The 15,865-nt window shown below is 42.0% G+C and overlaps 1 protein-coding gene across 1 annotated transcript in view; it reads left to right on the top strand.

Annotated features, from left to right (window-relative positions):
* LOC143996868 (uncharacterized) overlaps window positions 1–15,865 on the top strand; it is a 127,459-nt gene that overhangs the window by 28,743 nt on the left and 82,851 nt on the right. The window contains exon 2 of the mRNA XM_077492158.1: window positions 15,207–15,315. Coding sequence (XP_077348284.1) covers window positions 15,207–15,315 — 109 coding nt within the window. The remainder of the gene's footprint in view (window positions 1–15,206; window positions 15,316–15,865) is intronic.

A 15,865-nucleotide genomic window follows, 5' to 3' on the forward strand; every position in this document is an offset into this window, starting at 1 on the left:
CACAACATTGTAAGCCCTCAAAGTGACTCTTGGTGGGCGCTGGAGCGCCCTGCTGTGAACGATTATATCAAGAATTGTAATTACATGCCATTGTTTAACAGTGGTAGAAAAATTGACCTTTGGTGGTTGTGGTGCTGGTGCTCACAGTTACTCTGGGTGGGCACAGGAAGGGGCCCTCCTGTGAAATATTATATCAAGAATTGTAATTACATGTCCCTGTTAAACAGGGGCAGAAAAATTGGGCCTTGGGCACTGGTGCTGGTGCCACCACACTGCAACCTCTCGCATATACTCTAGTTTTATTGCAGGAATTAGCCCTGCTGCAAAGCATTGCATCAATAATTGTAATTAAATGCCCCTGTTAAACAGGGGCAGAAAAATTTGGGCTGATGGCATCACCCAGAACCAGAAATGTTCTTCCAACATATCAGCGGAGGAGGAAGAGGATAGACAATCAACATAACAGGACAGTCACTCAGCATCAGCATAGGCAGTCTTGAAGGGATGTGATATTTCAAAAAAAATTATTCGGTTACATCAGCTTCAGGTGCTTGGTAGCTGTGGGTGATCCAAGACTGATTCATCTTGATGAAGGTCAGTCGATCAACTGATTCAGTGGACAGGCGCACCCTTTGATCGGTAACAAAGCCACCAGCAGCACTGAAGGTGCGTTCCGAAAGAACGCTGGATGCAGGACAGGCCAGTAGCTCAATTGCATACTGTGCAAGCTCTAGCCAGTGATCCATCCTCAAGACCCAGTAAGCCAGAGGATTTTCGGTGGGAAAGGTGTCCAAGTCTGACCTTGCCCCTAGGTATTCCTGCACCATGTAAATCAGACGCTGGCGATGGTTGCTGGAACCGATCATACCTTGGGGCTGCGGACTAAAAAATTGTCTGAAAGCATCAGTCAGACGGCCACCTTCTCCACCGCTCCTTCTGACCGATGCCTCAGCAACACGTTGTCCAGGACCAGGAGTTTGTAACCTCCCAGTCTCTGGGAACGCGTTGCACAGACCTTTCTGCAAGGCCTCCCGGAGATGTCTCATCCGCTGCTCCTTCTGCGATGGCAAGATAAGGTCGGCAACCTTACCCTTGTACCGTGGATCAAAGAGAGTGGCCAGACAGTAATGGTCCCTCTCCTTGATCCGAAGAATACGAGGATCCTTCCGCAGGCTTTGCAGGATCAGGGAGGCCATGCAGCGTAGGTTAGCTGAGGCATTCGGTCCGGAGTCCTCTGGGTCACTAAGGACAACATGATCTGCAGCTACCTCCTCCCAGCCACGTACAAGTCCACGTGTTTCTTGGGACTGTAAATCATCCCTACAAGACTGCTGATGCTGAGTGCCAGCCTCCACCTCCATGCTGACACAATCATCCTCCTCCTCCTCTTCCTCCTCCTCATCCTCTTCCTGTGTGATGGGTGGCACAGCAGGAACACTGTCTGGATAAAAGGAGCCTTGAGAGGCAAGGAAGTCCTCCTCTTCCTGCCTCTGTTCTGCCTCAAGTGCCCTGTCCATTATTCCACGCAGCGTATGCTTCAAGAGGTGGACAAGAATTAAAGTGTCACTGATGCATGCACTGTCACTGCTCACCATCCTTGTGGCCTCCTCAAACGGTGACAGGACAGTGCATGCATCCCTGATCATGCCCCACTGGCGTGGTGAGAAAAAACCGAGCTCCCCTGACCCTGTCCTGGTGCAGTAGTCACACAGGTACTCATTGATGGCCCTCTGCTGCGTGTGCAGCCGCTGCAGCATGGCCAACGTTGAGTTCCACCTGGTGGGCATGTCACATATAAGGCGGTTCTTGGGCAGGTTCAACTCCTTTTGGAGCTCAGCCAGCCGAGCACAGGCATTAAATGATCGGCGGAAATGCACACAGACTTTCCTGGCCTGCTTTAGGACATCCTGTAAGCCGGGGTACCTGCCCAAGAACCGCTGCACCACCAGGTTAAGGACGTGAGCTACACAGGGCACATGGGTCAGTTGTCCCTGTCGGAGGGCGGAGAGGAGGTTGGTGCCATTGTCGCAAACCACCATTCCTGGCTTAAGCTGGCGTGGCGTCAACCACCTCTCGGCCTGCCCCTGCAGAGCTGACAAAACATCCGCCCCAGTGTGGCTCCTGTCCCCCAAACAAACCAGCGCAAGCACGGCATGGCATCGTTTTGCCTGCGTACTTGCGTAGCCCCTGGAATGCCTACGGAGCACCGCTGGTTCTGAGGACAGAGCACTGGAAGAGGCCATGGAGGAAGAAGAAGAGGAGAGGGTGGAGGAGAGAGGTGTGTCACAACCAATAGTAACATTTTGGAGGCGTGGTAGCGGAACAACCTCCAACACTACTGCACCTTGTCCTGCATCTTTCCCAGCTGCCAGAAGAGTGACCCAATCGGCCGTGAAAGACAGGTAACGTCCCTGTCCATGCCTGCTGGACCATGAGTCAGCGGTAATATGCACCTTACCGCTGACCGCCCTGTCCAGCGAGGCAAGGACATTGCCTTCCACATGCCGGTAGAGAGCCGGAAACGCCTTCCGTGAGAAAAAGTGGCGTTTGGGGACCTGCCACTGAGGAACCGCACATTGTACAAACTCACGGAAGGGGGCCGAGTCTACCAACTGAAAAGGCAGCAGTTGAAGTGCTAGCAATTTAGCCAAGCTAGCATTCAACCGCTGGGCATGTGGATGGCTGGGAGTGAACTTCTTTTGCCGGTCCAGCAGCTGGGGCACGGACATTTGCCTGCTATAATCGGACGTGGGTGTACTGCTAGCAGAGTGCCCGGAAGCACTTGGCTGTGACACACCTAATTCTACACCTTCATTCCTCTCAGAGCAGGTTTCAGAGAGGACTGAAGGTCTAGTGGGGTTGGAGATGCCAGCTGATGAGGAGCAAGGAGAGGTCCGCTTTGTTCTTTGGTGTGGGTCTTTGAGGTACGCTTGCCAACGAGCTGCATGGCAGGTCAACATATGTCTGGTCAAGCATGTGGTGCCCAAGCGGCTGATGTTTTGGCCATGCGAGATACGCTTGAGACATATGTTGCAAATAGCAGCGGTGCGATCTGATGCACTCGTCTCAAAGGCCCACACCAAAGAACTTTTAGAATAACGCGCAGAGGCAGCGCCCTGCACAGGCGGAGCTCTGCGGTATGATTAAGTCGGTGTGCTGCCCCTAAGCTGGCCCCCGGAGGGCATCCTGCCTCATTGGACATGTGCCTCCTCCTCTCTCCTACCAGGCACCCACGTGGAGTCAGTGCCCTCATCATCCCCTCCCTCTTCATCGCTGTAGCAAACCTGGCAATATGCTGCAGCTTGTGGAACATGACTGCCAGATTGCTGTTCTTCTTGAGCATCCCCTCTCTCTGCATTCACGCTACTGCCTTCCTCTAGCTGAGTGTCATCATCAGAGCCTACAAAACACTGGGCATCCTCCTGGAGCATGTACCCAACACTGTGCTCAAAGAGTTCAGGAGACTCCTCAGGAGGACGTGGTGGGTCTAGGGAAGGAGTCACTGATGATGACATTGAGACGAGGGAAGACGATGCGTTGGCAGCTGCTTTGCTAGTACCCTGAGACTGGGTGAGAGAGGATGAGGAGGATGAAGAGGGCTTGGTCATCCACTCTACCAAGTCGTTGGCATGTTGCGGTTCAACATGTCCAGCTGCCGAAAAGAAGGACAAACGTGTCCCATGGCCACGTGCTGATGACAATGCACCGCGTCCACGACCAGCACTGTTGTCTCTAGACACAGAGCCTGCTTGCCCTCTTTTATCGGCTCGCGCCTGTCTGCCTCTCCTTGCTGGCCTTCCAGACATGGTAATGGCCTGAAGGGAGTTGGTTAAAACAGCAGTTGGGTAGTGTATATTGTGCTGGAGGCACACAACACCCACTAACTCCTGCAGATGCCTTTATTATAGAACACCAGAGAAAGGGTTATACTGTAATGGAGTCACACAACACCCACTAAGCCCTGCAGATGGCTCTATTAGAGAACAGCAATAAAGGGTAGATACAGGTGTATATTGTGCTGGAGGCACAAAACACCCACTAACTCCTGCAGATGCCTTTATTATAGAACACCAGAGATAAAGGGGTATATACAGATGTATACTGTGCTGTGCTGGAGGCACACACAACTTCCAATAACTCCTGCAGATGGCAGATGGCTCAAATAGAGAAGAGCTATGTAGGTGGATATAGCGGTGTGTACTGGGTACAGAGCATGCAGACCGCATGCACAAGCTCCTAACACTACTGACTGCAAGCTCTATTATAAAAGATAGATCACTCACTATATAGGTGAGGTGAATATAGCGGTGTATACTGCGGTCAGGGCACGCAGACAACAACCACTACAGAAGAGCAAGATCGAAAATCGGCCGATAACGATCAGTGTATACTGTGTTGAAGGTACACAGAACACCCACTAACTGCTTCAGACGCCAACACACTACACAAGGCCACCGCGCTGGCGGCCTTATATAGTGTGGGGCGTGTACTACACAGCCTGAGCTATGATTGGCCACAGGCATCCTGCCTGTGGCCAATCATGGCTCTCCTCGCTGCTGGCGCTGTGATTGGCCAAGCATGCGGGGTCACAGTGCATGCTTGGCCAATCATGAGCCAGCAATGCACTGCGATGACGCAGTGCATTGTGGGCCGTGAGCGCCACACGAATTTGGCGTGAACGGCCCATAACGTTCGGAATTCGCCGAAAGGGCGAACAGCCGATGTTCGAGTCGAACGTATGTTCGACTCGTACACGAAGCTCATGCCTACTCTGAGTACTGAATGTAGCTTATATTAAACATTTTAACCATGTTTCTGTTGTCAAGATAATGCTTGAACCTTCCTGAGTGAAAGGATAGTATTTATAGCTGCCATATTTCTCTCTAGTTCTCTCTCATCCTACCACTCTCTCGTCTACAGTATATTACCTTGTAATCAAAAGGTCTTTAAGCCCTGGTTCACACCTGTGCAATTTGTCATGCGTTTTGACAGTTTAAAATTGCATAACAAGTCGCACCCCATTGTCGGCAATGGAACCATTCAAGTTGAAGCGACATATATTGCAGCGACTTTGAAGTAGGTTCCTGCACTACTTTTAAAAGTAGAGGTACAAATTGCACTGGTCTGCGGCTTTGAAATTGTGCTGAAGTAGTGCAATTTCAAAGCTGCACTGGTGGAAACCATAGCTCAGAACGGAAGCCTGTCTAGATGTTATCCTGGGATATTTTTCTGATCTTCTGCCAATAAATACCAATATTTAGTAACTATCTGCTTGACTCATTGGGATGCACAAGTATATTGAAAATTAAATCATAGAGTATTATAATTTGAATTAGTCCTTTTATCAAATAATTCATCCCTTGAGCTATCTGTGGCTCTGTTGTAAGCTTTAGGTGTTATCCTCTTTGTAAAAATAACTTTTGTAAGTTTAAAGCTTCCAATTCCAAATCTTCATAATCCGAACAGTTCCTGCAAACGCACATGTATTTCCTTGTAGGTATTCCATAGATTAGGGACTTAGGGTGAAAACTATTAACACATAATAGACTATTAGATGCTGTGAGTTTCCTATGAATTGTTTTACCACAACCATGTTCCACACTCTCAATCGTCAAGTCCAAAAAGACAACCTTGCTTTTATTGATTTCAAAATCATTTTTGTGCACCAGTTAAAAGTAAACTTGCAAGCAAATAGCGGCCAACGATCACTCCTATAATGTGTATATATAAGTGCTTTGTTGATAGTATAAGTCATTTAAAATCTGAATAAGCAAATTCAAATTCTTTGTATTATTCCAAGAGACAAGCAAAGCATAAATATATTGATGCCAGGGTAAAATTTGGAACAGATATACTGCAAGCCTATCATCAGCACAGATTATCTGCTCCCATTTCCATGGATATAGGTTTGCATAGGCCTGAGCACATTTGGTGCCAAATAGAGCTGCGTAATTAATCGTTAAGAATTGAAATTCCGATTATTTTCCCTTCCTTATCTTCAAAACAGCATTTCACAATTCTTTCTAACAAGTGCAGAGAGCTGACAAAAAAAATAACCAGGCAGCCTGCCAAGTTCTATCACAACATAGCAGATAAGTATAAACAAAGTAACATTTCTCCTTAGATCAAAGAAATGAACTTCTGCCTGGAGATGAGGGAAGTTTAACCACATAAATACTAAATCTTTCTCTGACACTTGCTGCTTACAAGTTAAAATCAATATTTATTGCTAAGAAAATTACTCAGAACCCCCAAACATTTTATATATATATGTTTAGCAGAGACCCTAGAAAATAAAATGGTGGTTGTTGCAATATTTTATGTCACACTGTATTTGTGTCTTTCAAACGCAATTTAAAAAAAAAATACACTTTAATGAATAAAAAAAACGAAACAGTAAAGTTAGCCCTTTTTTGTATAATGTGAAAGATAATGTTGCACCACAAGAATCGTGAGAGAATCGTGATCTTTATTCTGGGCAAAAAAATTGCGATTCTCATTTTAGCCAAAATTGTGTAGCTCTAGTGCCAAGCAGAATCCCGTTTCTGGATGGAATTGGAGCAATTAAACACAAATTATTATGTCTTGTGGACTCTTTCTCGTCTCTTTCATTAATAAAATGTTATGTGAGTAGAGTGCCTTGGTGTTAAGGGTTAGCCATTATAATATCAGGGGCTACAGCCCCCTGATATTTGGACACAGAAATTGCAAAACAAAACCACCAAAATTTTCAGTTCAACTTATACCCAATATATCAACAGTATAAACAAATGGCCACTGCCCATCGCCTATAACTGGCCTTTGCAGCAAGGAGCACATGGAAGGGCAGCACATGCAAAACAAAACCAGCCTCCTTTAAGGAGGGGTGGGCTACCTCCAGGCTCACCTGCCCTCTGCCCATCTATTATAATGCATATGCTTCTACTGTGTCAAAATTTAAAGTTCGGACTACAGAATGCTGGGGTGCCTTGGCAAAGCTCTATAGCTTACTCATGTATTTGAAAATGTGTGCAGACTAAACCCCTGTGTTTTAACGCATAGTGTTAGACAGGACAATTCGGTTGGTTGTACACTGGTCAGTAAGTTGAGCTGGGAATTTCTTTGGTTTTGTTTTGCATGCGTTGCCCTTCCATCCTTGCTGCAAAGGCCAGTTATAGGTGAGGGCAGTTCCCATTTGTTTATATTGTGGACAGAGAAATGCCATGTGTGGACATAATATTTTCTAGATATTTTTGAGAGTGATTAATGCTTTTGTTTCATATGTAATATAGGAAATTGAAATGAGAGACATTACTTGCAATTCAGTCTGGGCTCACTATAAGGTGGACAGAAAGCATATGATTGTGCCATTAGACTTCTATAGTAGGCTATAGTGGACAGTGCTTATACTGAATAATTGACCCTTCTTTGTAGATATTAACAAGTGGTCATTTAATACACAGGTTCTTCTTCTCCACAAAATTATTGAATGTTGTTGAGTTATAAACTATACATGTATTTAGATTCACAAGTGCTTATATATTCCCTTGGAGGACACAACTGTACAGTTGTGCTCATAAGTTTACATACCCTGGCAGAATTTATGATTTCTTGCCTATTTTTCAGATATCATGCATGATAACACAAAACCTTTCCTTTCACTCATGGTTAGTGTTTGGCTGAAGCCATTTATTATCAACAGAAACTACCCAAATGACCCTGATCAAAAGTTTACATACCCTAGTTCTTAATACTGTGTATTGCCCCCTTTAACATCAATGATAGCTTGAAGTCTTTTGAGGTATTTGCGGATGAGGCTCTTTACCTTCTCAAATGGTAAAGCTGCCCATTCCTCTTGGCAAAAAGCCTCCAGTTCCTGTAAATTCTTGGGCTGTCTTGCATAAACTGCATGTTTGAGATTGATATTGAGGTCAGGAGACTGAGATGGCCACTCCAGAACCTTCACTTTATTCTGCTGTAGCCAATGACAGGATGACTTGGCCTTGTGTTTTGGATCATTGTCATGTTGGAATGTCGACGTACGTCCCATGCACAGCTTCCTGGCTGATGGATGCAAATGTTCCTCTAGTATTTTTTAATAACATACTGCATTCATCTTGCCATCAATTTTTGACCAAATTTCTTGTGCCTTTGTAGCTCACACATACCCAAAACATCAGCAATCTACCTCCGTGTTTTTTCACAACAGGAATGGTGTACCTTTCATCATAGGCCTTGTTGACTCCTCTCCAAATTAAGCATTTATAGTTGTGGCCAAAAAGCTGAATTTTGGTTTGATCACTCCAAATGACTATGCCAGAAGGTTTGAGGCTTGTCTCTGTGCTGTTTGGCATATTGTAAGCGGTATAATTTGTGGCATTTGCATAGTAAAATGCCTCCTTATTGTGCGTCTTGAAACAGCCACACCACATGTTTTCAGAGACTCCTTTATTTCACCTGAAGTAATTTGTGGGTTTTTCTTTGCATCCCAAACAATTTTCCTGGCAGTTGTGACTGAAAGTTTAGTTGGTCTACCTGACCGTGGTTTTGTTTAAACAGAACCCCTCATTTTCCACTTCTTAATTAGAGTTTGAACACCGCTGATTGGCATTCTCAATTCCTTGGATATCTTTTTATATCCCTTTCCTGTTTTATACAGTTCAACTACCTTTTCCCGAAGATCCTTTGACAATTCTTTTTGCTTTCCCCATGACCCAGAACCAGAAATGTCAGTGCAGCACTGGATGAAAGGTGCAAGGGTCTGTCAGGAGTCCAGAAACTCATTGATCTTTTATACATACACACTAATTACAATAAAACAGATCACAGGTGAGGATGGTTACCTTTAAAAGACATTCAAACCCCTTTGTGTCAACTTGTGTGCATGTTATCAGGCCAAAATCACCAGGGTATATAAACTTTTGATCAGGGTCATTTGGGTAGTTTCCGTTTTCATTATGATTTAAAAAGAGTAAACACAGTTGATTGATAATAAATGGCTTTAGCCAAACACTAACCATGAGTGAAAGACGTTTTTGTGTTATCATTCATGTTCTCTGAAAAATGCCCAAGAAATCGTAAATTCTGCCAGGGTATGTAAACTTATGAGCACAACTGTATGTATGGTGCAGACTTACTAAGTTTTTTTATGTTTAGAATCTTATATGTATCCTCACTGAGCAAAACTCTTTATGGGAATTGGTAATAATAATTTCAAGTACTTAGTAGTAGTTGTCTATATTGCACATGGTAAAATTACATGAAGTAATACTATTTTTCTATTTATGTCACTTCAAAGTAGTTGTGGCATGTTGTTCCTAAAAAAATCTGAATACATTTTTGTATTTGTTTTGCAAATAAAATAATAATTTATTGTATGTTGCAGCCTTTTCTGATGATTCTTCTATACTGTAGAATATATATTTATACTTATACTATATATGATATTGGATATTTTGGTACATTAGTATCAAATTTATTGTGAAATAGTTATATTTTTGTCAACTACTGTTTGCCGATTGACTCTAGATGCTGTTTTGAAGCATTGGACAGCATTTCAGAAAACTATTGTTTCTAGCATTTTCCTTTGAAATCAATGGAGGATCACTGGAAGAGTAGTGATATTCTTCTAATGAAATACATTTGTGATACTTATAAATTAATGAAAAAATTGAGGATATTATAGAATTATATTTATTTTTGAAAACAGGGGTGTTCCCTATAAGCCTAGATTTACTCAAACCTGAGAGTATACAACTTTTTATGCCCTTTCTTTATTACTGTAGTTACCTTCCCAGCCATCCTGCAGTAATCTGGATCCTCTATGCACGTGCAGCCACCTATATTGAGAATTCTGAGTTGTGTACAAAGATGTCAACTTGGGAGAACAGTTTATAGGGTGATAAGGAAATGGAATGCAATTGTTCATTCTTCCAGTATCTACAACCTAGGCATGCCTTACACACCTAATCCTTTGCCACCCATCTAGTATATCATTTCTCTTTTTTCTTAAAATGGAGGCGGTTGCAAATTTGAGTGAAAAAAGCCTGATTGGGGACCTATAATTCACTCTATTGGTGGCAACTAATTCAAAGATACAATTGCGAAGCGATAAGACATTGGGATTATTGATGGGGAACAGTGGACGGAGGCAGTAGAAGTTATTGCTAAGGTTTCTTTATTTCCCTCTTAAAAATGTACACAATTATTTATAATACATAGGATATATCATACTCCTCAAAAACGTTAATCATGGGTTGAGCAACATCTCCCTACTGTCCCAGGTGCTCCAGAGATACTGGCACTTCAATACACATGTTATGAGAGGTGCCCTAAACTGTTTAGTTGTTAGTCATCAATCTTTTAGACAATAAATTATTTAAGCCCCTTCCAATTACCTTTTGATGCCAAAATAGCACTTCTAAGTAATATCCAGAATTATTTGGTACCCCCAATGTCTTAATGGCAGTTTTTTACGTTTACTTTTTCTTGCTCACAAATTGATTGCACAGAATTGGTTCTTTCCTACTCCTCTGTCATTCATGCTACGGAGAAAACACAATCCTATAAAGGGAAAAACTGACTCATCGGCATCAAGGTTGTCCGAAAAAATTTCACAAGATATGGTCCCCGTGGTTGTCCTTACCCACCCTAGGCCCATCTACTTCTCTATAGCTTGTCTCCCTGGTAATTGTTAAAAAGTATATTACATTGTTACCTGATGTACATTACCATGTTTTGTAAATGGAATGGCCTACATATGACTGTCTTTTCTTAAACTTCTTTAACTAAATGTTAAAAAAAATACTTGATATAAAAAAATATGATTGGTGGCTATACAGAATTATCTTTAGTTCTCTGTAGTGTTTAGCAAGAGGGTCATAATGAATATAGTATCAGCACTATAAAAGAAGCAAACCTTGTGTCCAAGAAGAAATTAATTTACCGTAGGTTCTGCAGAACCAAATCTGCAAAAATTTTATTTTTTTAATAAAAATCATCTGTAAAAATCATGCTACTTTATTAAACCATAACTAAACTGATCATATGCCAAACATACAACATGTCTCTAACAAGCAACATAGCTGTTTTTATTTATCGATTATAGCAGGCAATGTCAGCAAACATAAAGATAATGAATCCTTTTATTAACACCGCCATAAAAACTATGGGGGGTTTTACACACTGCAGAGTGTGTGTATATCTGACAAGCTGACTGTCGGCTGTTAGATGGAAGCAATCCGAAAGCTATGTATACATTAGATCACATCCACACAATGCCATTACTGCCAGTTCCCCCCCTCCCATCTCCCTGTTCACGCCAGCTGTGTTGCTGAATTTTTGATGCCGTGTCACGGATGTAAGCAATTTTAACCAGTTCCCTCTGGCCCATAGCAGATTGACAGCCGGGCTAGATGCTCCTCCTTCCGGGTGGACGTCACATGACTTCCTCCTGGCCACGCCGCTTGTGCACACCCTGAGGGTGTGCAGCATAACAATTGGTGGTGAGTTGTGTCCCTCAGAGCCTGACTGGTCAGGGTAAAGAGCCAATGATATTGGCTCTTTATCATGTGATCAGCTGTGTCCAATCACAGCTGATCCCATGTAAACATATGTCAAACAAATGTAATCTGCATTTCCTCAGTGCTGTCACTGCATAAGGAAAGGAAACTTGATAACTGGTTTCCTGTGACAGCAGAAATTTACACTGATAAACAGGGCACTGAACATCAGTGCCTTAAGTATCAGTGCAGCCCCATCAGTGCCAGTCAGTGTCCATAAGTGCAGCATATCAGTGCCTCTGCATCAGTGCTTATCAATGCAGCTTATCATTGGCCATCAATGTAGCCCTTATCACTGCCCATCAGTGCAGCCTCATCGGTGCCCATTAGTGAAGGAGAAAAAAATATTTTTGCAAATTTTAACCACTTCCCGACCAGCGCACGACGATGTACGTCGACAGAATGGCACGGGCAGGCATATTGGCGTACATGTACGTCCAATATTCGATGCCGCCCTGCCATCGGGAGCGCGCCGGCGGCGGCGCGCTCCCGCGCTGGTCGGGACCCCCGTGAGTCCGGTCGCGATCGTCTCACGGAGCGGCCGAATGGAGGAAATGCTGTATAAACAACATTTTTCCATTCTGCCTAGCAACTAGTGACGCTGATCTCTGCTCCATGTGATTGGAGCAGAGATCAGTGTACACTAAATGAAAGCCCAACCCCCCCACAGTTAGTAACACACCCCTAGGAACACTTAACCCCTACACTGCCACCCACTGGTTAACCCTTTCACTGCCAGTGTCATTTACACAGGAATCACTGCATTTATATAGCAGTGATTACTGTATAAATGACAATGGTCCCAAAAATGTGTCAAAAATGTCCGATAAAAAAATCGCAGATCGCCGCCATTACTAGTAAAAAAATAAATAATAAAAAATTATTAATAAAAATGCTATAAAACTATCACCATTTTGTAAACGCTATAACTTTTGCGCAAACCAATCAATAATCGCTTATTGCGATTTTTTTTACCAAAAATATGTAGAAGAATACGTATCGGCCTAAATTGAGGGAAAAAAATGTTTTTTTATATATTTTTGGGGATATTTATTATAACAAAAAGTAAAAAATAATGCGTTTTTTTCAAAATTGTCGCTCTATTTTTGTTTATAGCGCAAAAAATAAAAACCGCAGGGGTGATCAAATACCACCAAAAGAAAGCTCTATTTGTGGGAAAAAAAGGACGTCAATTTTGTTTGGGAGCCACGTCGCACGACCGCGCAATTGTCAGTTAAAGCGACGCAGTGCTGAATCGCAAAAAGTGGTCTGGTCTTTGACCAGCAAATTGGTCCGGTCTGAAAGTGGTTAAACCGAAACAAAGAAAAAGGTTGTGTTTTTTCAGAACACTTTTTTCGTTTGTTCAGCAAAAAATAAGAAACCTATGGTGATTAAATACCACCAAAAGAAAGCTATATCTGTCTAAGAAAATATAAAAATTTAATTTGGGTACAGTGTTGCACGACCGCGCAATTGTCATTTAAAATGCAACAGCACTGAAAGCTGAAAATTGGCCTGGCAGGAAGAGTGTAAAAGTGCCCAGTAGGCAAGTGGTTAAAGTTTGAATTGCTGGGAATCCATTTACTCAGCACAACCTCATCTTTTCTACTTTACTAAAAAAACATCTTGTTATTCCACATCCAAGAGGGACTGCACGCCAACCTAAGGGCCCCAACTAAGCCAGCAGAAGAATCAGCTTTTCAAATTGTTCATGTCTATTTTTGCAGAAGTACTGGTGTGCATGAGGTATAGCAGATTTTCCTTGAGTATTAAATCTAGACTCTTCTAAGTGAGGGCCTACAAGTGAGATAACCTGATTAACTCTCTTGAAATACTTATACGACTCACTTGGGGAGTGATTTCCCAGTCAGAGATCTACTGTTTATACACTCAGTCCTGCACGACATAGATGGCCACACTTCAAAGTGTTTTTTACCATACTGTATCATTGTTGTGTTGACTCACTGTACTTACTCATTAACCTTAAAACTGTTACATTGCTGTATTATTTTGTTGTTATCAATATAACCAGGTAATTTTTACCACAGCTGGTATGAATTTTTCTTGTGTGAGACTTTCCAGCCAAGGCATTTGTGGGGTGTCAGTAGGAGTGGGGCTCCAGCCAGGGCCAAGGAAAGAGCAGAGGATTCAAATCAATCAGCGGCTCCTTCAGGGGTCGCGCTACAAAATGTTTTGGAGACTTTATGTAATTCATGTGTGGAAAAACGCCTTTGTCAGCAAAGAGTTAAAATTAAAGTAAACATTACTGGTTAAATCTCAAAATTCTCCTTTGACGTGTATGTATGTACAGCAGATGGGAACAGTTACATTCTGCTTGGGCATATGTATCTATGTATAAACCATATTGGGGAGATTTCACTGGAAGCTGGAAATGCAGCAGTGTCTACTTAAATGATCTCCACTAGCTTCCAGGTCCCATGCTCAGTGGCCAGCTTAATACATTCTGAACACAGGAGGTTGGCCACTCAGCATGGGTATCATTCAGGAAATGCTTTGCACTTTCTAAATTAATGCAAAGTGTTCTCTGATTGAACAAGGTTTACCTATAGATAAAAGTCAGTAAAGGAAGTTTACCTTCTCTTTAATCATACCCTTGGCTCTAATCCTCTAAAATCCCTCCCTTTGTGCAAGTGTACAAAGTGTGCAAGTGTAAGAATTGATATTGATTTGAAGCCAAGTGGTAGTCACAACAAATTTTGATTTGATTTAGATTTTAATTCTGCCCACTCTCTTTGCCTTTTGTAAATTGATAAAAAAAAAAAAAAGACATTTGATTAAAAGCAGAGGGAGCCAATTGCTCCTGCTACTATCAATCTATCCAATGAGGAGAGTGCATTAAAGTGAAAAAAACATGAGAGTTTACAACCCCTTTAAACATAAACAAATAAAACCAAAGTGGTATGTGCTTCTTCAAACATTATGCGCCGATTTCAATAATGTAATGTCAGTCCCATAATTCAATTAAAACAAATATGATCAAAAGTGTTTCATAAGAAGATTAGTGTTGAACTGAGCAAATCCATTGTTTTATCAAAGCATTATTCTTCTAAATAGCTCATTAATGTGCTCCACCACCAATCGATGGTGTCCACCACCAAATACTCAAAAAACACTCTCCAGATGGAGTGGTATATATATATATATATATATATATATATATATATATATATATATATATATATATATATAAAAGCATATATAAAAAAAAGCATACACTCAAATCTAGAGATTTCATCAGGATACCTTCTCAGTACAGCACCTCCTCAATGTATCAAATCAAACTCAACTCTTCTAAACCTCAAAGAAGGAGGGAGATAAAGGAAACTTACATAGTGTAAAATTGTCTATTTATTAAAAAAATTTAAATATTCACCACACATTTACAGTTAATTAAAAAGTGTCTTCACCAACACTAGTAAAAACTGCACTGGGATATCAAATATGACCCGGCTCCAGTCGCTCTCCTATAGCTGAAAGCTCTAGCCCCAAAATCAGGTCTGTTTGGAGTGAATCATTCTTCTATATATGTGATCATTGACTTCCTGGCTACCACTCATTCATCTGTTGAGTCTGGATATTGGCAATGTATATATAAAATATGAAGTTGTTCTTACTTTCTAATATATGTATTTTTTTTTATTCTAGGACACATTTGAAAAATTGAAGTGTAGTGTAACATGGCTGCTTGTGGGTTCATTGCTCAGTGTACAATTAATTCAGATTCATGGACAGGAGGGTTCAGGAGACCATTCAGGTAATTCATTTTAATTTTCTCATTGAAATCTAAGAAGGGATTAATTGAGCCAAGAATGGATTTAGTCATAAACTACATTTAAAGAAGAGCATGTACTACATCTAAATGAACTATTATAAACAGTATTGTGATATTTACATTGCATCTTAATGCTTTGCAAATATGTAGGAATTACATCTTTGTATTGTTTCTGTAAAGCTATCAATCATCATGTCATAGCTGAGGTGACGTGTACAGGCAACCATATAATCTAAAGCCAATCTTTAAAGCTGAGCTCTGTGATAAGCAAATATTGTGTAAATATGGATATCTTGGTGTCTTGGTGTGCTTTGTGTATTTCGCCCAGATCTGTGCAGTAATCCAACATGAAACCTTGCCTCTTTGCAGGAGCTTCCTGTAATAAAGACTAGTGACCATTTCTCTCTCTCTTTGTGCAGAGTGACTGGTCTTGTCTCTACCCTCTCCTGTAGTTTTCTGCAAGAAACCTGTAGTGGGTGGGCCTGATGGCCCCTCCCACAGCTCTGCTCTCTGCACAGGCTATGAGCAGCAC

The sequence above is a fragment of the Lithobates pipiens genome, unplaced genomic scaffold, assembly GCF_037356315.1.
Source record: "Lithobates pipiens isolate NorthernLeopardFrog02 unplaced genomic scaffold, aLitPip1_a1.2 Scaffold_19, whole genome shotgun sequence".
Taxonomy (NCBI): Eukaryota; Metazoa; Chordata; class Amphibia; order Anura; family Ranidae; genus Lithobates; species Lithobates pipiens.